Source organism: Myxocyprinus asiaticus, chromosome 5 (genome assembly GCF_019703515.2).
Source record: "Myxocyprinus asiaticus isolate MX2 ecotype Aquarium Trade chromosome 5, UBuf_Myxa_2, whole genome shotgun sequence".
In the NCBI taxonomy this organism is placed as follows: Eukaryota; Metazoa; Chordata; class Actinopteri; order Cypriniformes; family Catostomidae; genus Myxocyprinus; species Myxocyprinus asiaticus.
The window spans coordinates 14014758-14040784 of record NC_059348.1 but is presented as its reverse complement, the minus strand read 5'-3'; the positions used below and the strand labels follow the sequence as shown (position 1 = coordinate 14040784).

Below are 26027 nucleotides of genomic sequence, written 5' to 3'. Positions count from 1 at the left end.
ATCACTATAATGAGAGACAGGTGTTAAGAGTAATTACCACCCAGGTGACGAGCCTTACCACTTTCCCTCTCCCGCAGACAGATACATGTCCACGCCCCCATGCCACAGCTACCAAATACTAACAAAGTGTATGTAAACTTCTGACCCACTGGGAATGTGATGAAATAAATCACTCTCTACTATTATTCTGGCATTTCACATTCTTAAAATAAAGTACTGTAATAAAGTAATAAAGTACAAACAGGCCTAAGACAGGGAATATTTTTTATGATTAAATGTCAGGAATTGTGAAACTGAATTTAAATGTATTTGGCTAAGGTGTATGTAAACTTCTGACTTCAACTGTATATATTATATTAAAATTGGTTTATGTACCAATATATAAATAAATACAAATTAGAGGTCGACCAATATTGGATTTTGCTGATGTGTTAATCTGCCAATAGTTTTGATTCATGTGGCAGAGTCTTTTCGATATTTTTGCTTATTGATATTATGCTTGAAATCAACCATAATCAGAATTATGCAATCATAATCATATTCAAATTCATATATTTAGTTTTATATTCATTTCATGTCATCACTGTACTATTATCATTGTACTTCAGTGTCTTTACATTCATGTTACCAGATGTATTCCGTATGTGGCCAAAACTTAAACATTCGTGCTACAAAATGCATTCCTCATGTGCTCTTGTATACGTGTTTGTTACTTTATGACCCGATGAGTTTTCAGAGCTGGAGCAAGAGAGCCTAGTTTATGGTTTTATTATTTTTTCCAAGTAATGTACAAACGAGGTCTATAAACACAGGATGTGTCTATGACATCTGTGCTCGTATCTTGTTGAGATCAGGATATTCACGAGTTCTTTGCATAAATACATATATGAGCGGGCCGTAGTTTACACTGGTGGCCAAAAGTTTGGAATAATCTACAGATTATGCACTTATGGAAAGAAATTGGTACTTTTATTCACCAAAGTGGCATTCAGCTGATCACAATGTATAGTCAGGATATTAACAGCGTGAAAAATTAGTATTACAAATAGAAAAAAATATTTCAGAACTTCTTAAACTACTTCAAAGGTTCTCATCAAAAAAATAATCCATGTGCAGAAATTATAGCTTTGCAGATCCTTGGCTTTCTAGCTGTCAGTTTGTCCAGATACTCAGGTGACATTTCACCCCACACTTCCTGTAGCACTTGCCATAGATGTGGCTGCGTTGTCGGGCATTTCTCACACACCTTACAGTCTAGCTGATCCCACAAAAGCTCAATGGGGTTAAGATCCGTAACACTCCTTTCCAATTATCTGTTGTCCAATGTCTGTGTTTCTTTGCCCACTCTAACATTTTCTTAATGTTTTCTTTTTCAAAGGTTGCTTTTTCTTTGCAATTCTTCCCATAAGGCCTGCACCCCTGAGTCTTCTCTTTACTGTTGTACATGAAACTGGTGTTGAGCGGGTAGAATTCAATGAAGGTGTCAGCTGAGGACATGTGAGGTGTCTATTTCACAAACTAGAGACTCTGATGTACTTATCCTCTTGTTTAGTTGTACATCTGGCCTTCCACATCTCTTTCTGTCCTTGTTAGAGCCAGTTGTCCTATGTCTTTGAAGACTGTAGTGTACACCTTTGTATGAAATCTTCAGTTTTTTGGCAATTTCAAGCATTGTATAGCCTTCATTCCTCAAAACAATTTCAAGAGAAAGCCATTTATTTTTTTGCCATTTTTGACCTAATATTGACTTAAGACTTGCCAGTCTATTGCATACTGTGGCAACTCAGAAACAAACACAAAGACAACGTTAAGCTTTATTTAACAAACCAAATAGCTTTCAGCTGTGTTTGATATAACGGCAAGTGATTTTCTAGTAACAAATTATCAATTTAGCATGATTACTCAAGGATAAGGTGTTGGAGTGATGGCTGCTGGAAATGGGGCCTGTCCAGATTTGATCAAAAATGAATTTTTTCAAATAGTGATGGTGCTGTTTTTCACATCAGTAATGTCCTGACTATACTTTGTAATCAGTTGAATGCCACTTTGGAGAATTAAAGTACCAATTTCCTTCCAAAGCAGCAAAATCTGTACATTATTACAAACTTCTGGCCCCAGTGTATTTATTCCCTCGACCACAGTTTTCACACTTCAATAGGTCATAACAATATGACCTGACACCCTGAATTACAACTTAACATCATGCAGAACTTTCTGTACATAAAAAGGAAATGCTTTCTGGCACAGTCTCAAGGGGGTATAAAGGCCTTAAATATTTTGGTGTCAGACTAACACCTCCGCTCTTTTGCTCTTCGCATCTGATCTCCAGCTTTGAGGCCTCATCTCGACTCATTCTGTACTTGAACTTTTCTCATTTACTTAGTTCATTAGAAAAAGACAAGACTTTGTCTTGTTAGCTTTATTCCAGGACTTAGTCCTTGGGTATATCCTTAGGATATATCTACTTAACATTTATAATCAAACATTTATTTTCTGTATTATTGCATTTATTCAGTATTCATTATTTAATTTTTATTCATTTATTGAATTTTACAAATTAAATTTGTTATTCCTTCTACAAATCATCTGATTTATTGAAGTCATTTCCATCTGCTGGATCTCGCTGCACCACGTTTTTAAAATTGGTAGCCTATATTAAATGTTCTTAGTTTTCCTGTGATGAGGAGGGCCAGACAGATGCTACAAGAGTCCAAATTGAATCAAAATTCCAGATGCAGTTTTTAACCCAAAAAAAAAAAAAAGGATTCACAGCGTGGAACTTTTAACTTTAAAGGGTGAAATATACCGTGGACTCTTATTTTGAAATGTTTGCGCTTCACTTCTTCCAATTAGTCATTCAAACAAATAAGGGAAATAAAATGTGCACTCCAATAATCTACGTATAACAATATAAACAGTTAAAAGCATTGTCATATTTCATCAACACTATATCATCATCAACAGTTGATCATTAGTGATCGCTTGTCATAAATGTCCGATATGGCTTACTGTTTGCGAACTGCAATAGGGATGGGCATTTTGTCTACGAGTACTTGAGGGGCAATTACATGTTCATAACTTTATATATAATAACATGTCTGACAAACGTCTATAGCTGCTGCATTGTGTCTTGTTGTTCCAGTGTATCGTCTATTCATCATAACAGGCTGTTATAAAATAAAATGTTACAAAATGTACAAAAGATTGCATAATCAAAATATAATGCATCATATTTTGTCATTATGTGAAGATTCACTGCCCAGTTCGGAAAAAATGTGCACAACGCGCGTCTGTCTGTTCTTCCTTCAGGTTACCGTAGTAATCTTTGTAAGCACGCACCAGTTATTTTAATCGCATTTGGCTTATAAGGAGACGCCATAACCATCGCGTTTTTAATATGAGTGTTAAGTTGAAGTTCAGTTTTGAAGACGCTGCATTCTGTTCCATTTAGCTGTGCTCTGTCAAAGTGTTTGAAACACTCGCCTGCTGTATATAATTGTTGCTTCAGCGTGTTGAGTCCACTGCCATACTGCCTGGTGTGTGTGTGTTGTGCGTGTAAGTGTGTGTGCGTGCGTCCAAGTGTTTGCTCATGTGGGGAAAGCCTCGATGCTCTGTATTGCATTTCCATTCAACTCGGAGTCGGAATTTCCACCTTTCAACTGGGGAAAGTGCAACGGAATGACACTTTATATCAGACATCTAACACAGAAACTTGTGCGGAAATCTTCATTTCGTCGAGATGCAGGTGTGTTACATCACGCAAACATGACGCCACCCAGGGCAGGGAGGTTTACAGTCAGTGACAAACGTTCACTTTTATTAAATAATGTCCATTAACGAGTCAAAATTCTTATTTTAAATGATAATAAAACGTGTTTAGCAAACGTTTTGCAGAGACAGGTGTTCAAAACACGGTTAATTACAATCTCTTTTGTTTATCGTAATGATAGCATTGCAGCGTCGTATATCAATTTGGTTGCTATGAGACATCTCTGATAATCAATGTACCCCTCAAAATCACAACGTAATCAATCTCAAAATTAAAAATAAGCATACGTTTGTGTTTAGTTGTCAGGTAATTGCCACTGGATTTCGAATTAAGTGAAAAGTCACATCATGCATGATCACTATCGATCTTTGTTTTCATGATCGATCATTGCTGCCACGTCCGAGTACCCGAGTACTCGTGCCCATCCCTACTTTGCAACAGCTGGAAACATTGACAAGCCCCTGCATGCTTGGACAAAATACAAAAGTGCCACGTTTTCACTTAAGAATGCAGCGCAAGCATTTATTTAATTAAATCATATTCTTTTGAAGTTTGTTAATCAGATTAGGTCATATCACAATTCCCATCTTTCCGCTCCCAAATTTAAGCCCTCTTTAAATGCTAATTAAGACTTTTGTTGTATCATTTAAGATATTTAAGAATTATGACCTTACATTTTGGAAAACTGAATAAGACATTTAGCCTTGGGTACACAATTTTGTCAATATGTCACACTTTAATATAGGTAAAATGTTTCTCTCCACATGGAATATTAATGGGCTGAGGCACCCTATAAAAAGAAGGAAGGTTGTATCTTTTCTTAAGCGTAAATAATTTGCCAACCTTTCTTCACAGGAAGCTGAAAAACTTGGCAGGGCACTGGGCGGGAATGTGTTTTATAGTGCTGGTTCGAGTAAGAGCAGAGGCGTCATCACATTGATAAGTAAGAATTTACAGTTGAAAGATTAAAGAATTTATGGAGAATCATTATTGTTTTGGCTGAAATACAGGGGCAAAATCTTATTTTACTAATATTTATGCACTCAACGCTGATGATCAGAACTTTTTTTTATAGATCTTGAGGGTAAGCTACAAGCTGCTGGGATCATTCATGATATGGTTTTGGGAGGAGACTTCAATCTTTTAATGGATCAGGTCCTTGATCATAGTGATGCAAAGGTGTGTAGACCCTTTAGAGCAACGTTGACCCTACAGAGGATGTGTAAAAATCTTGGTCTTACAGACACTGAGACTTCTGAACCCATCAGGGAGGGACTACACCTTTTTTTCATCAGTTCATCAGGGAGGGACTACACCTTTTTTCCATCAGTTCATAAGATTTACTCTGGAATAGATTTTTCTTCATATATAAATCACTTATTCCATCTGCCACTGACTGCTCAATTGGGAACATTTTAGTTTAAGAACATGCTTTAATATATCCCTTCTACAGGACCCAGCATTTCAACAAATGTTAAAGATAGAAGTTAATGCTTCTATAGAAACCAACTGGACCTCAGTGTCTTCTGTGGGCGTGGTATGGGAGGTAAGGCAGTTCTTAGGGGGCAGATCATACAATATGCCTCATTCATTAAAAAGATCAAATCACAGGAATTCATAGAATTGGAAAAGAGTATTAAAAGTGCTGAAACAGAGCTGAAGCGCTGAATGTCATCCAAGAGTCTTAGTTTACTCAGCTAAAGTATAGATACAATACTATTTTGTCACAGAAGGAAGAGTTTCGGTTATTCAGGGCAAGACAGACATATTTTGAGTCAGGGAACAAGGCAGGGAGACTTCCTGCCAGATACATAAAACAGAGAGAGATTTTTTTCACAATTCTTTCAGTGAAGTCTTCTGGAGGCAATATATTTACTTCTCCCAAAGATATTAATAAAGCCTTTAAAGAACTATTTCAATCTTTATAGTTCCACGTCCACGTTTTCCGATAAGGATATTAGCATCTTCATAAAGCCAAAAGAACTTCCTAAATTTATGAATGATCAAAAAGACTTTCTTGATTAAGATATTACTTTGGGGGGCCTGGGTAGCTCAGTGGTAAAATACGCTGGCTATCACCCCTGGAGTTCGCTAGTTCGAACAGGGCGTGTTGAGTGACTCCAGCCAGGTCTCCTAAGCAACCAAATTGGCCCGGTTGCTAGGGAGGGTAGAGTCATATGGGGTAACCTCCTCGTGGTCGCCATAATGTGGTTTGTTCTCGGTGGGGCGCATGGTGAATTGAGCGTGGTTGCCGCGGTGGATGGCGTGAAGCCTCCACACGCTCTATGTCTCCGTGGCAACGCGCTCAACAAGCCACGTGATAAGATGCGCGGGTTGACTGTCTCAGATGCGGAGGCAACTGGGATTCGTCCTCCATCACCCGGACTGAGGCAAATCACTATGCGACCACGAGGACTTAAAAGCACATTGGGAATTGGGCATTCCAAATTGGGAGAAAAAGGGGACCCCCCCCCAAAAAAAAAGATATTACTTTGGAGGAGCTTTTTTAGATCTTATGTCACAGAACTGGCTCCCTTTATGTTAGAAGTTTACACAAAGTCATTTAAGAAAGGTGAACTACCGCCAACCATGACACAAGCCCTGATCAGTCTCATTCTTAAAGATAAAGACCCAAATGAAAAGTTATCGTCCAATTTCCCTGATCCAGTTAGATGTAAAAATATTGTCTCAAATTCTGGCTAATCGATTAAGCAGAGTAATTACATCGATTACACATATAGATCAAGTGGGGTTTACACGTGGTCATAGATCTTCTGAGAATATTAGACATTTTATAAATATGTGGTCAGTAGCAAATGATCAGACCCCGATCGATGCAATCTCACTTGATGTCGAGGTGTTTGATAGCTTGGAATGGGACTCTCTTTTTAAGATTTTGGAAATTTACAGGTTTAGGAACACTTTTATTGTGTAGATTAAATTATTTTATAAACATCTGATAGTGGCGGTGCAAACAAATGGATTAATTTAAGATTTTTTTTCCTCTTTTTTTCCTCTTTTTTCCATTTATTGTTCTGTCTTGCCCTGGAACCATTAGCAGCCGCAATAAAAAAATAAAAATAATAAATAGAGGATGATTTTCCTGGCATTGTAACAGGAGGTGTGGTGCCTAACTTCTACTCTACATAGATCATATATTATTATTTGTCTCCAACCCTAAAAGATCTATGCCTAGCCTCCACAGAATTATTTTTGGTGATAAAATTTTTTTTTATTGATTCATACATTAAACAAAGCAAAACATATATACACAGAATCGATATTTAACCCCCACTATTACCCCTACCCCCCAAATCCGCTACCCCCCCGACCCTTAACAAACATTCCTGTGGTCAAATACGAGTATACACACACAAAATAAATAAATATATATATATATATATATATATATATATATATATATATATATATATATATATATATATATATATATATATATACACACACACACACACGTAATAAATCACACACATTAACAAGTACACCTCTCTCTCCACTGCCCCTCCCCGAGAGCCTATTTGCCCCATTTCCCCACAAACGAGTCCAAATTCCCCAGTCTTCTAGATGACCCTTCTTCAAAAGCTGCCACCCTCCCCATCTACAAGCACCACTCCTGAAATGGGGGTGCTCCAGCCGACTTCCATCCCCTTAAAACACTTTGTCTGGCGATCATGACACTGGTTAGGTCCTTATATTGATGACCGCCCCATCGTGTCTGGGGCAAAATGAAATTTGAGTGCCCAATATGGTCACACATAAAACTCTGAACCTTCAACCAAAATTCTTGGATCTTAACTAATAGTACAGAGCAGGTGGTGCAGCTGTAAATACCTAAACAATCTAAGACCTGGGAATCCCAAAATGTTTAACCAAATTTTCAAAGGATCTCAACACTCCACTCCCATATAGTTCACCGATTGTAGTAACACCCTCACAATCCACTCTGACCAGCAGAAAGGGGACTTATTAATACATAATCTTGGGTTCAGCCATATGCGAGACAACATTTAAATAAATGTCAGAATTAAACACTCTGGACACTTTTGTCCATACCGAGTGCAAATGCGAGATAAGGGGGTGTAACTTAACTTCTCCGGTTAGTTTGATAGAAAGGCTTTGCAATGGCGAAATAGGGGCAAGAACTTCCCGTTCAATATAAAACCAGGGAGGGGCTCTCAGAGGTGGAAGCGACCAATGAGCCAAATGTCTGAGACCGAATGCAAAATAATAAAACAAAACCTGGGTAAGCCTAGCCCACCTATGCAGCTTACTGAAATGTAATGTGGGACATTTACCATTCCAAATGAAGGACTTCGCTATGCTATCAAATTGCTTGAAATTAGAGAAAGCAATAGGGAGAGACTGTAGCAGGTAGTTGAATTTTGGAATACAATTCATTTTAATAATATTAACCTTCCCAATCATAGATAAATGTAATGAAGCCCACCTGCTCACATCACTCGAAAACCTTTTTATTAAAGGGTCAAAATTAACTAACTAAATCACACAAATTTGCTTGGAATAAAATACCCAAATACTTAATGCCCTGTTTGGGCCACTGAAAGGCACCTGGCTGAAAAGCCGTTACCGGGCAGCACGCTGTCAGAGCCAAAGCATCGGATTTAGACCAATTAACTATGTATCCCAAGAACTTAGAAAAGGAATTAATAATACTGTGGCGGCAAGGCATAGATCTAGTAGAGTCGGTGACTAATAATAAAATATAATCTGCGTAAAGAAAAAGCTTATGCGCCACACCTCCCGCCACCGCCCCTGGAAAATCATCCTCCTTTCTTATCGCGGCTGCTAACGACATTCGGTGCTTCAGCTCTGTCTCGGCACTTTTAATATTCCCTTCCAATTCCACAAGTTCTTGCACTTTGGATTTTTGGTGAATGAGGCATACTGTATGATCCAGCCCCTAAGAACCACCTTAAGTGCCTCCCAAGCCACACCCACAGAGGACAATGAGGACCAGGTTGTCTCCCTATAAACATTGATTTCAGCCTTTAACATTTGTTGGAATTCAAGATTTTGCAAAAGGGATACATTTAAGCGCAAATTATATAATTTACTTTTCTCCATATGTGGCAACACCTCAAAACACACCAGGGCATAATCTGACATTAAATGTTTCCAATTGAGCAATCAACAACAGATGAAATGAGGTACGCACGCACGTATTATATATATATATATATATATACACACACACACACACACACACACACACAAACACATATAAAAATCTATTCTAGAATAAATCTTATGGACTGATGGAAAAATGCCTACCAGATGGGTTCAAAAGTCTCCAAATATCTGTAAGACCAAGATTTTTAAACATCCTGTGAAGCATCAATGTTGCTCTAGGGGGCTTACACACTTTTGCTTCACTATGATCAAGCACCGAGTCCATCAAAAGATTAAAGTCTCCTCCCAATATTATATCATGAGGGGTGCCAGCAGCTTGCAACATCTCTTCAAGATCTATAAAAAAGCCCTAATCATCAAAGTTAGGTGTGTAAATATTAGCCAAAATAAGACTTTGCCCCTTAATTTTTGCTAAAACAATAATGATTCTTTGTAATTTATCTTTAATCTGTTTGAGATATTTGAATTGTAGATGCTTACTTGTCAGTGTAATGTCTCCCCTGCTCTTACTTGAGCCAGCACTAAAGAAAACATGTCTACCCCATATCTTCCCAAATTTTTCAGTTTTCTTCGGCAAAAGATGCATTTCTTGAAGAAACACTATATAGTATGTCTTACGCTTAAGAGAAATAGCCTTCTTTTTATGGGCTGCCCCAACCCATTCACATTCCACGTGGAGATAAACAATCCACTCATATTAACGTCATATTGACATATTAGAAAAAATAGATTGTGTGTGCAACAATCAAATCCCAAACTTTCCCCCGAACCAAACAAACAGAGAAAAGAAAAACGTGCTCATTAACCTCGTGCACAACAGCGCCAACTGGCGTCCATCACTCTAAACTCAAACAATGTATGCCTACGAGAGCCCCCGCGACAACTTTGCTGTTGGATTGCTCATGTCTGGTGTTTCCATACAAATTTTGTGAGACAGAATTACACAAAAGATAATCTATAAAACAAACTCCAGCCAATAGGCGCAATACACACAAAGAACGTGTAGATTCATCCACATAACTGTCCTGAAGGTGCGTTCCTCCACAAAACAAACTCCAGCCGCTAGGCGGAACCAACATGAAAAAAAAAAAGGTTTCCTCAGACAGTCAAACGAATGTTCTGTGAGCCGGCCCATTCAGCTGCTACATGAGTGCAACAAATGACCTAATCACTCCAATGATTTGCAAGAAATACTCCACAAAACAAACTCCAGCCAATAGGTGGAATAAACATAAAGAACGTGCAGATTCATCCACACAACTGGCCCGAAGGATTGTTACTCCCCAAAAAAACAAGCTCCAGCCGAAGGGCGGAACCAGCACAAAAACAAACAAAAAAGGTGCTCAGTTTTTTTCGGACAGTCAAGTGGATGTTCGGTCCATTCAGCTGCAACGTGAGTACCACAAAATAACAATCCATTGACTTTATGAAGGACATCGCTTGCTGGGGACATGTAAATATTTTATATTCCAAGATCCTCCAAGTCAGCACCGACCTTCATCAACATCGCCGACATGTTCAACATTTCTCGCCGAAATTACCCAATTTCTCCAACCAAATCGATTAGTGCTTGCGGCCTGCTGCTCAGGGGCGTCAGCTTGAGCACTTGTGTCTTTTAATGTCTCCAGAGCCTGAGGATTTTGAATTCTTTGACATTGTCCTCCTAGAACAGTTATGGAACAAAGTGTATAGAATCTCACCGGTTTATGACATTAATAGTGTTAAAACTAGCAAAAGTGCGCAGAGCTCGCCGTTCACACATCCGAATGTCGTATGGCGTCAAGTCACTCCCTGCCTCCATAGATTTATTAATTCTCTCTCCAAATTTTCAGGATATAGGGTGAATTGGTCCAAATTAGAAGCTCTTGCTCTGACAGCATATTGACCTGCCACAGCTTTCCAACCTGGCGCCTTTCAATGGCCCAAGCAAGGCATTAGGTATTTAGGCATTTTATTTCCAACAAATTTGAGAGATTTAGTTAATTTTGACCCATTAATGAAAAGGTTCTCGTGTGATGTGGATAGGTGGGCTTCACTACATTTATCTATGGCAGGGAAGGTCAATGTTATAAAAATGAATTGTATCCCAAATTCAATTATCTACTACAGTATTTCCCTCTAGAATTCATCCTTCATATTTTAAACAATTTGATAGAATATCTTAGTCTTTTATTTGGAATGGTAAACAACCTTGGTTGCATTACAGTAAGTTACATAGACAAATTGACAAAGTAGGCTTAGGCTTCCCCAAAATTTGGTTTTATTACTATGCTTTTAATCTTGGACACCTGGCCCATTGGTCTCTTCCACCCCTCCCTGGTACAACATTGAAAAAGAGGTCCTTGCCCCAATCTCACCATTGCAAAGTCTATTAAATTGCCTAGAAAGGCAAAAATGCATCCTATTATTTCACATTTACATTCAGTATGGACAAAGGTTTCTTTCATGTTCAATTCTGATACTTACCTAAATGTTTTCTCAAGTATATGGCTGAACCCCAAATTTTGTATTAACAGGTCCCCCTTATGCTGGAAAGAATGTATTGAGGGGGGTGTTGCTACACTTGGTGACCTTTATGAAAAGGGAGCAATGAGATCATTTGAAAATATAACCCAGCGATTTGAGATTTCTAGGTCTTAGAGATTTCAGGTATTTAGAGTTGCGCCATCTACTTTATACTATTTTTGGTGATAGTACACAGACCCCTAAAGCTGCAGACACCCTTTGGAAAGGGTCATGAAGTGTCAGTGTATTATTCCTTGTTGATTCAGAGTCTTGGTGATGGGGAATTAACTGCTCTTAAGAGGTTATGGGAAAGAGACTTGAACTTGGTATTGGAGGATGGGAGTAGGGTTGCTCCGATAACAAAATTTTGGCTTCGGTACGATACCAGCCCTGGTACCTCAGTATCGATACTAACTTGATACTTAAACAACAAATAAAAAAAAAGGAATTAAAAGAAAACTCCGATTTTTGATTAAATTACACAGAAGATTACTTGACTAAAACAAATGCATAAAATCTTATAGATACAAATTATGCCTTTTCTTTTTTAATTTTTCTTGATTCCATGTTAAATGTTTTAATTAAATGTTGATCAAATTTTAATCAAATAAATACTGTACAGCTTTAATCAAATTAAAATAATAATTTTCAACAATATAGAGCCAATAATATTATTATTTTTGGTAAAAACCAAAAAAGATGCATAAAAGAGCTTTACAGTATTAATGACAACATTAAATGAAAACAATCTTATTACCTGAGGCAAAAGGCTGCCATGGCTGAATCACAACATGCTGATATTCAGTACACTTGCTTTTGTGATATTGCTTACAGATAATAATATTCTGTGGTACTGAGCTAAGATTCAAGAATTCTGGGTAAGAGTCCAGAATTGTATCTGTAAGGTTTTAGATACTCAAATTTCATTCTGCCTCAGACTATGTATATTGGGTGATGGGGCAGTCATTAAAGTAGGTGACAAATATACAAAAAGCTGGGTCAAAACTAGTGTAATGACTGGCAGACAGATAATTCTTAGAGGATGGAAGTCAATTGGTGCTCCATTTTAAGAATGGTTCACCGAATTGGATAGAGTGGCGGCATTTGAAAAGATGTCATATAAACATCTTGGCAAAATAGACACGTATGGTAAGAAATAGGACAAGTAGTTGGCCTTTCTGGAGGGCTCTCAGTGAGGACCATGTGGAGAGAAACAGAATTGTGGTGGTAACTGTATATTCTATTCTTTGTGGAATTCTTTTTGGGAAGGGGGATATAATGGGAATTAAATTGATTAAGTTGATTAAAGCTCTTTGTTTCTTCTTTTACTTTTTTGTGCTTTATCACGCAGTTATGCAATGACGTATTGATTGATGCATGTCGTCATGAAATCAGAGGCCTCGCAATTTGAACACAAGTGTTCAAAAGAGATGCATATTAAGACCAGGTATAAATGGTGATGTGTCTCGCTTGTCTACTTGTGATCACCCAAAAAGCATCTTATACCAAGTGTTAACAGTGCCTAGGACTTTAATGTTTAAACAAATTGGACTCTGGTATTGCAATTCCATTCTAGGAAGGAAAGACATGGAGGGCTATTTGCAGTTCTTTTTAGTCTGGCAGCTTATGCTGCTATAATTCATTAAAAGAACTTTAACTATTCATTAGATAACTCTGTAATTAACAGCATGCAAGATACTAGGTGGGACGATTATTTGAAATGCTAATATGCTTTATAGAAGATCATTTCCTCAGGATGCTGATTAACCCATATCAGCAGCAACGGTGACTAAACAAAAACAAAATCCAACTGAAGTCTAAAGCAGAATTTTAGATGACACTCAAAAACTAATATCTAGGACAACATGTTGTGTACATAATGTAACATGTTACAGTTGTGGTTTTAGCTATACTTATGGCAGATAGCTTGGTGGAAAACTTGTCGATTGTGTAACACTGAACACGCTCAGTGGGTGAGAGCTTTTCATTAACTGTCAGAAGGGAGGACACTCACAAAAATTGGTCACGTGGGGGGAGGGGTGTGCAGCTGAGTATGTCAGCAATGCTGTGCACTTTTACTTCCCTTCCCCCAGCTCCTCACTTTCTAATGATCTGGACATTGGGGCAGCACACCATAAAAAGGAAGCCTTGCACAGCGAGACAAGAAATGTCACTGTTGCATGGCCAAGAAGAATGAAAAACCGTGAGAGAGTAGCCATATAAACGGGGAGGAGGGGGGTGCACCTTCTTGCCTAGCAACGTGCAAAAGTCGCAAAGCAGCTTCATCCGTTCAGCATCCCATCGTCCGTCTCAGTAAGCGTTTGACATGAGAGAGGCTGCTTATTTCCATAGGGATAGGGATTATGAATGGGGACACTTCAAAAGAAATGGCCAATCGCTGACCTCCTAAACCACAGAGGAAGAGAACGTCGCCTGTGAAATCTATAGAAAGAGATGAGGAGCAGAGGAGAGCTGTGTGTGGAGGAGATTTGAGCTGCGGTAGCTTAAAAGGGAAGACGGCAAAGCACAACATCCATTTGCGACAGGACTGTTGGCTTCTAATGGTGCATAAGAAAGAAACCATGTTTAAGAGCATGCCAACAGAAACAGCCTTTCAGTCCAAGCAAAAGGTATGTCAAACCAGACATCTTACTGTTGAAGATCAAAACAGAATGCATTTATGTATTTGTCTATCATGCTAAAAAACGCAGTGCTGTTGCGATTCATCCTTCCCAGCAATTACTGGTTTAAGGGCTGTTAGCCAAGCCAACATCGTGTTGACATCCATGTGGGCTTTTGTCAGATGATCTGGAGCTGTGAACGAAGGGAATTTACTCTGATTTCTGCCTAAACAGGGGAAAGCATTCAACTTTAGCACTGCCTCTGAGTGTGTGTTCACAATTAGCTCACTGTCTAAGTGACAACCACATACACTGTCTGCAACGTATACGTGAAGACAAACATGCATTGAGAACGTGATCTAGAAGAACTAGGGAAAAAGAAATGTCAAACAAATCAGGAATCTGTAATGCAAACAGCCAGCACACAGTGCTTCTTTTAGCACGCTACATATAAAACAATATTGTGTCTGTTTCTGAAGTAGCTATGCAGTTAAATCCAGGACAGATAATTGAGGGATATTTTTAGACTGCAAAATATAAATTGGACATGTTTAATAATGTTAGGGTGCATCAGTAGAGCAAGATTACTAGCAAAGACAGGGGAAAGGAAGGGAATATGGTCAAATGACCATTGGATTACTACCACAGATCATACACAACAGATAAAAGCACATGTTGCTTTTTTGCCATCTCCCTGAATGTGTGTCAGAAAGCCATCTTCCGTCAATATCGATAATGTATCGCTTGACATTATATATTGACACTAGGGCTGAGCAATATATCGAATATTCACGATATAATCATGGTGATCCTGCTGGCGGTATAAAATTAAGCAATATCAATATGATTTTGATGTGCTTTTTATTTTGGAAACAATGTTTCCTAAAGAGCATGTCATTAAACTAATTTCATAATACTTCAGGGCTGCACAATTAATCAAAATAACAGAAGCACGATATGGTCAAATGTGCCTAATAAACTGCAAAAAGTTGTGACTTACACTAATACATGGTCTGTTGCACAATTGCGTGTAAGTGCAAGGCTCATGATAGTTTTAGTACTCTCAGAGCAGTTCACATGCATTGCGAAAACAAAGAAATGCAGGTTTAAACATTAGCACATTTGTAAACTGTCAAATTTCACTTTGTTTCCCGACAACATAAAAGCTCCCGGTAAAGTAAATACGACTACCTTTGTTACTATTGTGTAAATCAATTTGAATTATAATACCAACACTAATAATAATAATAATTCAGTGTTATAATAATAAACTTCACAGGGACCCTTAATAATAATTCAGCATTATAATTAACTGGGTTCCAAAAAATAAGTGAGTGAAGTAGTTTTAGTTGTACAGTTTTTGCACACTGTATTCATTCACAAGAACGATTTGGTAATACCGTACATACACTACATAACGTACATACCCACACACACTGTACATACACACACACACACGCACCCCGTACATACACACACGTACACACGTACATACATACACACACACACACACACACCGATCAGCCACAACATTAAAACCACCTGCCTAATACTGAGTAGCTCCCCCTTGTGCCGCCAAAACAGCACCAACCCGCATCTCAGAATAGCATTCTTCTCACCACAATTATACAGAGTGGTTATATGAGATACCGTTACAATTTCTTTCCAAAGAACTGATGCTCACTGGATGTTTTTGGCACCATTCCGAGTAAATTATAGAGACTGTTGTGCGTGAAAATCCCAGGAGATCAGCAGTTACAGAAATACTCAAACCAGCCCATATGGCACCAACAATCATGCCACGGTCCAAATCATTGAGATCTCATTTTTGCCCCATTCTGATGGTTGATGTGAACATTAACTGAAACTCCCGACCCATATCTGCATGATTGTATGCACTGCACTGCTGCCACACGATTGGCTGATTAGATAATCACATGGATGATTGTTGGTGCCAGATGGGCTGGTTTGAGTATTTCTGTAACTGCTGATCTCCTGGGATTTTCACACACAACAGTCTCTAGAATTCACTCAGAATGGTAAAACAAAGAAATTCAGTGAGGGGCAGTTCTGCAGATGGAAATGCCTTGTTGATGAGAGAGGTCAATAGAGAATGGTAACTCAGAAAACAGCTCAGTACAATTGTGGTGAGAAGAATAGCATCTCAGAATGCTATTCTGAGATGTGGGTTGGTGCTGTTTTGGTGGCACGATGGGGACCTACACAATATTCGGCAGGTGGTTTTAATATTGTGGCTGATTGGTGTAAATATTTACAGTTGAAGTCAGAAGTTTACATACACTTAGGTTGAAGTCATTAAAACTAATTTTTTTAACCACTCCACAGATTTCATATTGGCAAACTATAGTTTTGTAAAGTCATTTAGGACATCTACTGGGCCAGAGGAATGGGCCAAAATTCCAGCAACTTATTGTGAGAAGCTTGTGGAAGGCTACCCAAAACGTTTGACTCAAGTTAAACAATGTTAAGGCAATGCTTCCAAATACTAACAAAGTGTATGTAAACTTCTGACCCACTGGGAATGTGATGAAAGAAATCATTCTCTACTATTATTCTGACATTTAAAATAGTGATCCTAACTGACTTAAGACAGGGAATGTTTTTCAAGATTAAATGTCAGGAATTGTGAAAAACTGAGTTTAACTGTATTTGGCTAAGGTGTATGTAAACTTCTGACTTCATCTGTAGTTAGATATATAATGAATATGGTCAACAGGAAGAACAACAGAGAAATCATTTTTGTAGCCATACCACCCAGCCCCTAATTGGCACTGACTAACTTTTTTCAGAGCCAGAGAAAGTTATTAATGGGCCCAAATTGATTCTGTTAATTGTTTCGCTGGCCCACACATCCATGCTGGAATGTGGTGGGAAAAGATTCTGCAGAATGAAATATGGTTAAATGTGGCAATTGAAGACTTGAAAACTACACTTTTCCATAGCTTAAAGCAATTATGAAATTAGCCAAAATATTTTAACACACAAGTGGTGGTAATGTGAACACTTCGTAAATGGTAGCCTTTCAAATTCTGATTTTTTAAGTGCAATTTTTCAGGCAATCTTAGGGACCTTAAGTCTTTGGCTGATGTGCCATGTCTCACAGTTTATTCAGCACCGTTTTGACATGCACCAAAGTAAAAATTAAATGAATCTGGGGCAGTGGTTTATGGGAGTTAATTTTCTGTTAAATTTGGTAGTGCTACGCCTAGCTGTTTCTAATGTGAGAACGCATCCTGTGCATCACATGCCCACTTACGCTTTGTATACACTAGAAGTGACTGGCATTGAGTTGTGACGGATTCAGCACTGTAGGCTGCACATCAACTCATCAACACATCAGAATATTTGTTAAACCAGTAAGCTCAAAACTTCAGCAATATTAAAATGAGAATACCTGTGATAACTTTGCATTCTACTTCATTTTTAACTTCAGGATTTTAAGCTATGTTTGGGGGCCATTCACAAACACATTTCTGCGTACTTTCAATGTAAAAAGGCGCTAGAAAGATATCTTTGACTGTTGCATTACGTCTCACTGTTTTTCAGCATTATATGCAGGAGCCATGCCAAGGTAAAATAACTTCAAGACACCTGCATTTTATTATATTTGTAGCGCTACATCTAGCATTACAACAAGAATGCAATCAATCTGACCGGTTTCTCAGAATTGTTGTAACAGCGTATCCACGTTGTTAGATTTTAATAAGCAGACCTAAAAACAGAAACATCACAAGCTGGCTTTGATATAGACAGGCCGTCTGTCAACTAAAACAATTTGTCTTTCAAGTGTAGACAGCTGTGTTGAATATAATGGGAGTGATCGAGTTTTATTGGGTTGCAACATGCTACTCGCATCCAGTGTGGATGTGTTATATGTTAGTTTTGACCCACAATGGCTGCCTTAACAAGCATAAATAAATCATCTCTTGACCGCCCTGCTCTCTTCCAAAAAGCCAGTTCTTCCTGAATCCTGAGAAGGCAGTCCTAAATGTTCTTTTCTCCATGTATAGTTGCAGAGTGAAAGCTCGCCTGGTACTTGTTGACATTTCTTTTTGACAGGAAATCAAATGTAAAATTTTGAAGAGATGCCAGCATTTCATCAGTGTTTAGAGTATGTGGTATTTCCAATCAAAGCAACACTGAACATTACATTCCAATTCTTTCCCTGCAGATCTCTGTACATCTGGAGTCACCGTACAACCATGAAAGGCTGCTGACAAATCCAAAGAATCCAGAGAGGTACTTCACGGACTGCACACAGAGGAAAAAATGAATTGCCTGCAATGCAGTGTTAAAAAGATCACCCGAAGTCATCACTTGGATTTTGCGGGTCATGCTACAGCTGTATTTCCACTGCTCAAAAATTAACAGCGTGTTTGTTAGCCAGCACTGAATAAAATCATGAGGTGGAAGCGCAGACGCTGCTGCACACACACTGCTTTCCTCCTCATTTTGCTCTTGTGTGTGGGAGGGCTTGTTGTACTGGGACAATGGAAGCGCCCTAGGGTGAACCCGGTGACGATGACAGCTAGAGGGGTCCACATCATGAAAACAGACTCCAACTCTAGCACGATGAAACCAAGCAAGTGGAAAGATCCTGGAGTGCCCCCTATACCACCAATGTTTGAGGTCAAACTCAGCTCGGCTTTGGATGAAAGTTCACAGCAGGGGTTGGAAACCTCCTTGGGTTCAAATGTCAGTTTAAGTGGAGAGATGAGAGCAAAGAGGACACTTATGGTCGAGCCGTACAAGTATATCTTTAACGAGCCAGAAGCATGCATGCAGAGAGCTCCCTTCTTGGTGCTTCTCGTTGCAGTTGAGCCCAAGCAAGCAGACGCAAGGAATGCCATCAGGCAGACATGGGGCAACGAGAGCGTGGCTGGAGGCTTGGGATTTGTCCGCCTTTTCCTCCTTGGTGTTAAAGACGACACCAAGGAAATAGGCAGCAAACTGCAGCGCACAATAGAGGCTGAAAGTCGTCAGCATCATGACATCATCCAGCAAGACTTCCAGGATACTTACCAAAACCTTACCCTCAAGACTCTGATGGGGATGTACTGGGTCGCAACGTATTGCCCCGGTGCCAGCTACGTCATGAAGACGGATAGTGACATGTTTGTCAATACTGAATACCTCATACATAAACTCTTGAAGCCCAAGGAACAACCAAGACAGAAATATTTCACAGGGTATCTCATGAGAGGATATGCCCCAAACCGAAACAAACGCAGCAAATGGTACATGTCCCAAGAACTGTACCCCAGTGAGCGATACCCTATCTTCTGTTCTGGGACTGGGTATGTGTTCTCAGGTGACATGGCACACAGGATCTATGAAGCATCTCTGAGCATTCGCAGGCTGCATTTAGAAGATGTTTACGTGGGCATCTGCCTAGCCAAACTGAGGATAGAACCAGTGCCACCGCCAAATGAATTTCTGTTCAATCACTGGCGAGTGTCCTATTCCAGCTGCAAGTACAGCCACCTGATCACTTCCCACCAGTTTCACCCTAATGAGTTGCTTAAGTACTGGCAGCATCTACAGAGCAACAAGCACAATGCCTGCATCAACATGCCGTTGAAGACTAAGGACAAAATGAGCAGAAAACTGCTCTGGAGACCGCGGTTTGGATCATCAATAAGTGTGGACAACAAATGTTTAGGTATTCTGGAGGTTTTGCCAAACGCACCAGATAAAAGCACATGAGGGTTTTGGACAACCTTACCCGTGTTTTTATTTTTTCCATTGTTGTAACTTTGAAGACAGGTTATGAGTATTTATCTACCTTTATAAATCTAAAACAGATTAAAATGGGTACAAAAATAATCTGTTTGGGTTTGATCTTGTCATGTATTGTTTTGTTTTTTTTTGCGATAAAGGCTATAAAAAAGTTGGTTTTATTTCCTAAAAATTATTTCCGATTTGTAAAAAAAAAAAAAAAGAGCAGCGTTGCTAAAAAAACAAAAAAAACAAATCACAAAATATTTTAAGTATGAAGGTACCCATGATGCCAATGCAGCAAAATGAATCGAGACAATTTTCAACTACGACAACAAATTATTTAAATTATCAATGCCTCTATCATCTAAACAAAATTAGGTCACTTTTGGTCCAATCTATCAATTTAAAACACCACAGGCAATGAATTACAGCCCAGCAGAGAGTACAGCCATGAAATGTGAGTCATGGTCAGTATTCATCTCACTAGTACAGAGAAAACTCTGGAGACAGCCACCTTGCTCACACTGCCTTATAAAAGGGCACTTCAGAAGTTTTCCACAGAAGTTACAAGCCAACATTAACCTTAGACCAAAAATAACACCCTCAAAGGAAATAAATAACTGGAAATTACTAGGAGAGCTTATTAGTAAAACACTGTCAAGTGTTAATCGGGGTGACGTGTGAGGCCAAAATATTTGTAAGTCATTGATTTTGTTTTCTTTTCTACATCTCCGCAATAGCACAACAGGAAATCAATAAGTTTATTCCATGTGACATCCACCACAGTTTACAGCTTATCTGGCTCTGTTGAAAACAAGTCCACTGTGTTATGACCAGAGCATGTGAGCAGAGCGGTGATGATTCCACCTGAGCGAAGAGCGCCCTTTTGAAGATTCTGCTCCGCTCGCTCAGGCCGCTCAGTGCCACGAAATAAGCAATAGGCCTGAGGTTATGGAGCTCTAACATTGTTTTAGTGAAATTACAAACCTTACAGCCAAAATAAATGCAAAGTATAAATCAAAGTTAAGAGCGAGGAAATCGAAAGGGAGTGTGGAGAAACCACGAGAATGAGCAAGTATTCCTTTTGGAATCATACGCGTCACATTGCCAGAGAGCACAAGGATGTGCTACGTGAACATGGTAGTGCAGCAAAAGGTGAGCTAGTAGGCTACACTACTATTCGACAATAAATTAATAGATAAGTAATCTATCTTACTGTTTTGCAATCATGTCAGTGCAGCTGACAGCTAGATGCAGACCCGGTTCTGCAGGGTTGAGAATGTTAGAGCACCCTCAATTAAATACAGCTGTGCTCAAATGTTTGCATACCCTTGAAGAATTGGTAATATATGTACCATTTTTAAAGAAAACATGAGTGAGCAGGCAAAACACATTTCTTTTATTTCTTATGGGATTCATATTCAACTGTAGGTTATAACAGAATGGCACAATCATAAAACAAAACATGGCAACAATGAAAAAAATGAAATGACCCATATTCAAAAGTCTGCATATCCTTAGTTCTTAATACTGTGTATTGCCCCCTTTAGCATCAATGACAGCGTGCAGTCTTTTGTAATAGTTGTCTATGAGGCCCCACATTTTTGCAGGTGGTATAGCTGCCCATTTGTCTTGGCAAAATGCCTTCAGGTCATGCAAAGTCTTTAGTCGTCTTGCATGAACTGCACGTCTGAGATCTCCCCAGAGTGGCTCGATGATATTAAGGTCAGGAGACTGTGATGGCCACTCCAGAACCTTCACCTTTTTCTGCTGTAACCACTGGAGGGTCAACTTGGCCGTGTGCTCAGGTTCATTGTCGTGCTGGAAAGTCCAAGAGCGTCCCATGCGCAGCTTTCGTGCAGAAGAATGCAAACTGTCTGCCAGTATTTTCTGCTAACATTCCGCATTCATCTTGCCATCAATTTTCACAAGATTCCTCGTGCCTTTAGAGCTCACACACCCCCAAAACGTCAGTGAGCCACCAACAACACTTTTCACTATAGGCCTTGTCACTATAACCCCTCTCCAAACACAGCGCTTATGGTTGTGACCATAAAGCTCTATTTTGGTCTCATCATTCCAAATTACAGTGTGCCAGAAGCCGTGAGGCGTGTCAAGGTGTTTTTTTGTGGCATTGGTAAAGGATTCTTTCTGGCAACTCGACCATGCAGCTAATTTTTGTTCAAGTATCGTCGTATTGTGCTCCTTGAAACAACCACACTGTCTTTTTCCAGAGCAGCCTGTATTTCTCCTGAGGTTACCTGTTTTTTCTTTGTATCCTGAACAATTCTTCTGACAGCTGACCTTGGCTTGGTATCAAGAGATCCCAGAATTTTCCACTTCTTAATAAGTGATTGAACAGTACTGACTGGCATTTTCAAGGCTTTGGATATCTTTTTATATCCTTTTCCATCTTTATAAAGTTCCATTACCTTGTTACACAGGTCTTTTGACAGTTCTTTTCTGCTCCCCGTGGCTCAGTATCTAGCCTGCTCAGTGCATCCACGTGAGAGCTAACAAACTCATTGACTATTTATACACAGACACTAATTGCAATTTAAAAAGTCACAGGTGTGGGAAATTAACCTTTAATTGCCATTTAAACCTGCGTGTGTCACCTTGTGTGTCTGTAACAAGGCCAAACATTCAAGGGTATGTAAACTTTTGATCAGGGCCATTTGGGTGATTTCGGTTATCATTATGATTTAAAACATATTTTTAAAATCAATGCCAAAATTTCACAATTTATGCCAGGGTATGCAAACTTATGAGCACAACTGTATGTAAGCTTAATAATACTGTATATTGGCAAAGCATTTTACCTTGAATCCTGGTGAACACACACAAAAAATCCTTGCATCAAAACCAATAAACATGTTTGATATTGCAGATCAGTGTGTCCTAATTTGCAGTCGGAGAATTCTGCTTTCATGTCTCTATTGTACAATTGATCATTTGATTGGTAAAGATTTCCACTCTCGCATAGAAAATTTCAAAGCTGAATTCTCACTTAATCGACCAGCTTTCGATTTCTGCTTAGGGATAAAGTCGCACATAACTGCTGGTCGGTTTCCCAAAACAAAATCCACACCTTGACGATAAGTGAAACATAAAAAAACTGACTCTAGATTAGTGTTTGCAGATAACATCTTTGACGTCACTTGCTGCATTCATGCGCAGAGAAACAAAATCTATATATGATTGTACATTAGAAAAAAAAACTTTTCTTAAACGAAGGCAGTGTAATTTGTGAATTAAATAATTTACATTTGTTTAGGATCAATAAACAATTTCATCTAATATATATGACAAAATCTCACTTTATGCAGGACAAATATTTTTTATTTGTTAAATCCATGATTAAACGTTGCTGTACATATAAAGAGCGCATGCACAACACATGATCTTTTGATGCATATAAATCCAGATTCACTTTATAATGCTTTAAAAATATCAAGGAAAATCAAAGGGGGCACATGGTATCTACTAATATAATAATTATTATATAAATAACCACAGCCCTTTAGATTGCATTTGATTCGTACATATAAAATTGTAGGGAATATTAATAAAGCAACAACACTGAAAAAAGAGAAAAACATTCACTGCTCTTTTCTGGATAACTTAAACCCTTTAAATCTGAACACAAAATAAGGATGAGAAATTGCTCATTTTAATTTACAGACCCAAAGTCTGATAGCATTAATTCAGAAACATATTAAGGTATCTAATCTAAAGTATAATCATTCCATGGAGACAACGCAATTGAAAAACAATTATGAATTTCACTTTGACCTGAAATACTTTTCCTGGTATCAGTCCATGTTTTAATTATTGCCATAAACGACTCGAACAAACTTTAAAGTTGAAAAGATTGTGTTTTTCTAAGTCGGTTGTATCACTCGGGTCCAGTTTAAACTGAAAAGCGCAAATTTGCGCATATGCGAGTTTCCGTGCCAACGCGCACGTTTTATCACTTGTAGAGGCATGTTTGATGACTTGTTTGAAGTAAATAAATGGAATTTTGGAATGGAATTTTTTAAGGTATTATTTGAAGATGTTGATGACATATGTGCTAACAGAGAAATATTTGACAGATTACAAATTATAATGACGGTCCGGTTCACCCAATTATCTAACAGTTATTGTAAACCAGTCCAAAATAAACAGTGAGATTTTATTTACTAAAACACAACAATACAATCACATAATTTCAGATGTGTACATTACTAATCATTTGATCATTTAATAAATGTCGGCCTATAGTCTATATTTCACCCAAAGGGGCACCTAAGCCCATGTGGGCAAAGGGGCAGTTGCTTGGGCCACTGTAGCTACCCCCTGTGTACGTACTTGGAACCAAGTATACTACAGAGAAATTTAATGTCGAAGCGGGATTTGAGTGAATGCTTTTTTACCGGTGAGCATGAGCAGTACTTTACCGCTCCGCTCACATGCTCTGGTTATGACTTAAAGGAATAGTTCACCCGAAAATATACATTTTCTAATCATTTACTCACTCTCATGCCATCTCAGATGTTTGACTTTCTTCTGCTGAACACAAATGATTTCTAGAAGAATATTTCTGCTCTGTAGGTCCATACAATGCAAGTGAATGGTGACCAGAAGTCTGAAGGTCCAAATATCACATAAAGGCATCATAAAAGTAATCCATATGATGCCAGTGGTAAACTCTATGTCTTCTGAAGAGATCCAATCTGTTTTGGGAGAGAACAAACTAAAATATATCTCCTTTTTGACTGTACATCTTGCCATTGCAGTCTCTAGGCACAATTACGATTTCAAGCTCGATTACACTTCCTAGTGCTTGGCACATGCGCAGAGTGCTACATGCCGCTATAGGAAGTTTGAAGCTTGTAATCACCGTCGCCAAGGAGACTGCTGTCAAGATTTATAGTGAAAAAGGAATTACATTTTGCTCTGTTCTCACCCAAAACCAATTGGATCAGTTCAGAAGATACTGATTAAACCACTGGAGTTGTACGGACTGCTTTTATGATGCCTTTGTGATATCTGGACTTTCAAACTTTTGGTCACCATTCACTTACATTGAGAGGCCCTAGAGAGTGGAGATATTCTTAAAAAAAAAAAAAAACTGAATTTGTGTTCTACAGAAGAGAGAAATTCATACACATCTGGGATGGTATGATGGCGAGTAAATTATGAGAATTTGAATTTTTGGGTGATCGCTCCCTTTAATAAAGGACGTTCAAGCCAAGTCACAAAAATGTTCATGGTTAGCAAGAGTTGCAGTATACTTTGAATGTGCAATACTGTATATTGATTAAAAAAAACAAAAAAACAACAACATTAGAGATAATTATACTATTATTTGGCCTAAACAGTAAAATTACATTTCTGGGGAAAATCTAAAATCATGCATTCAATTAGATTTCAATCAAATTAAGGCTTCATGATAATGATAAAAAAACATAATTGACCATTACTTGATACTGTAATTGGGATTATTTTAATTTAGAAATTTTATATATATATATAAAAATGCCACATTAATGTTCAGACAGATGTCTTTTACTGTGACATACTGTCATACCATTACATAGTCTACACTATTTATTGTTCATCTGGTGTTTCAGCAAATCGTTACCCAACTCCCATCATGTTTAAAATATACATTTTGCAAAAAATTAAGAGTTTAAAATAGAAGAAATATAGTTTAATACATAATATACTTTTATATTTTTACAAATAGAATTTTAAAATCAACGCAAAAATGGTTTTGGAGATATGCTAGTGTCTACTACGCCACACCTATCACACTGAGTGTTCAGATCAGGAAACCCCCAGATCCTACATAATTTTTTTTCTTCAGTTTGCCTAGTCTTGATTTTTCCAAGATAATGAAACAATACTTTCCTCATTTAAGATTTATAAGCCACAGAAACAGCACAGGGCAGATGACTGTAAGCAAATCCTTAATACCGAGGGCAAAGATTCATTTAATATCCAGTAATGTTAATTTAATTAAGTCTGAGTCTGATAAACTTCAAATTGGTCAAACTTTCGACTGCTTTTTAGACAGCACAGCGGTCCAAAAGGGAAGTGAATTACATTTCTTTTCAACAGTTGGATTCAACTGTGGTTCAAGTATTGACCACAACTATAAGAAATCTTTACCAACATATATATTTTTCAAAAAAAAAAATACAAAAATAGGCCACAAACAATCCATATAA

At 38.3% G+C, this 26027-nt stretch overlaps 2 protein-coding genes across 2 annotated transcripts in view; one reads left to right on the top strand and one right to left on the bottom strand.

The window, feature by feature from the left end:
* Positions 1-26027, bottom strand: part of LOC127441629 (parafibromin) — a 67783-nt gene that overhangs the window by 27851 nt on the left and 13905 nt on the right. The window lies entirely within an intron of this gene.
* LOC127441631 (beta-1,3-galactosyltransferase 2-like) lies at positions 13550-26018 on the top strand. Its single transcript, XM_051699248.1, has 2 exons — positions 13550-14076; positions 18260-26018. Exon 2 carries the CDS (start codon positions 18490-18492, stop codon positions 19792-19794), a length of 1305 nt encoding a protein of 434 aa, XP_051555208.1. The 5' UTR covers positions 13550-14076; positions 18260-18489; the 3' UTR covers positions 19795-26018.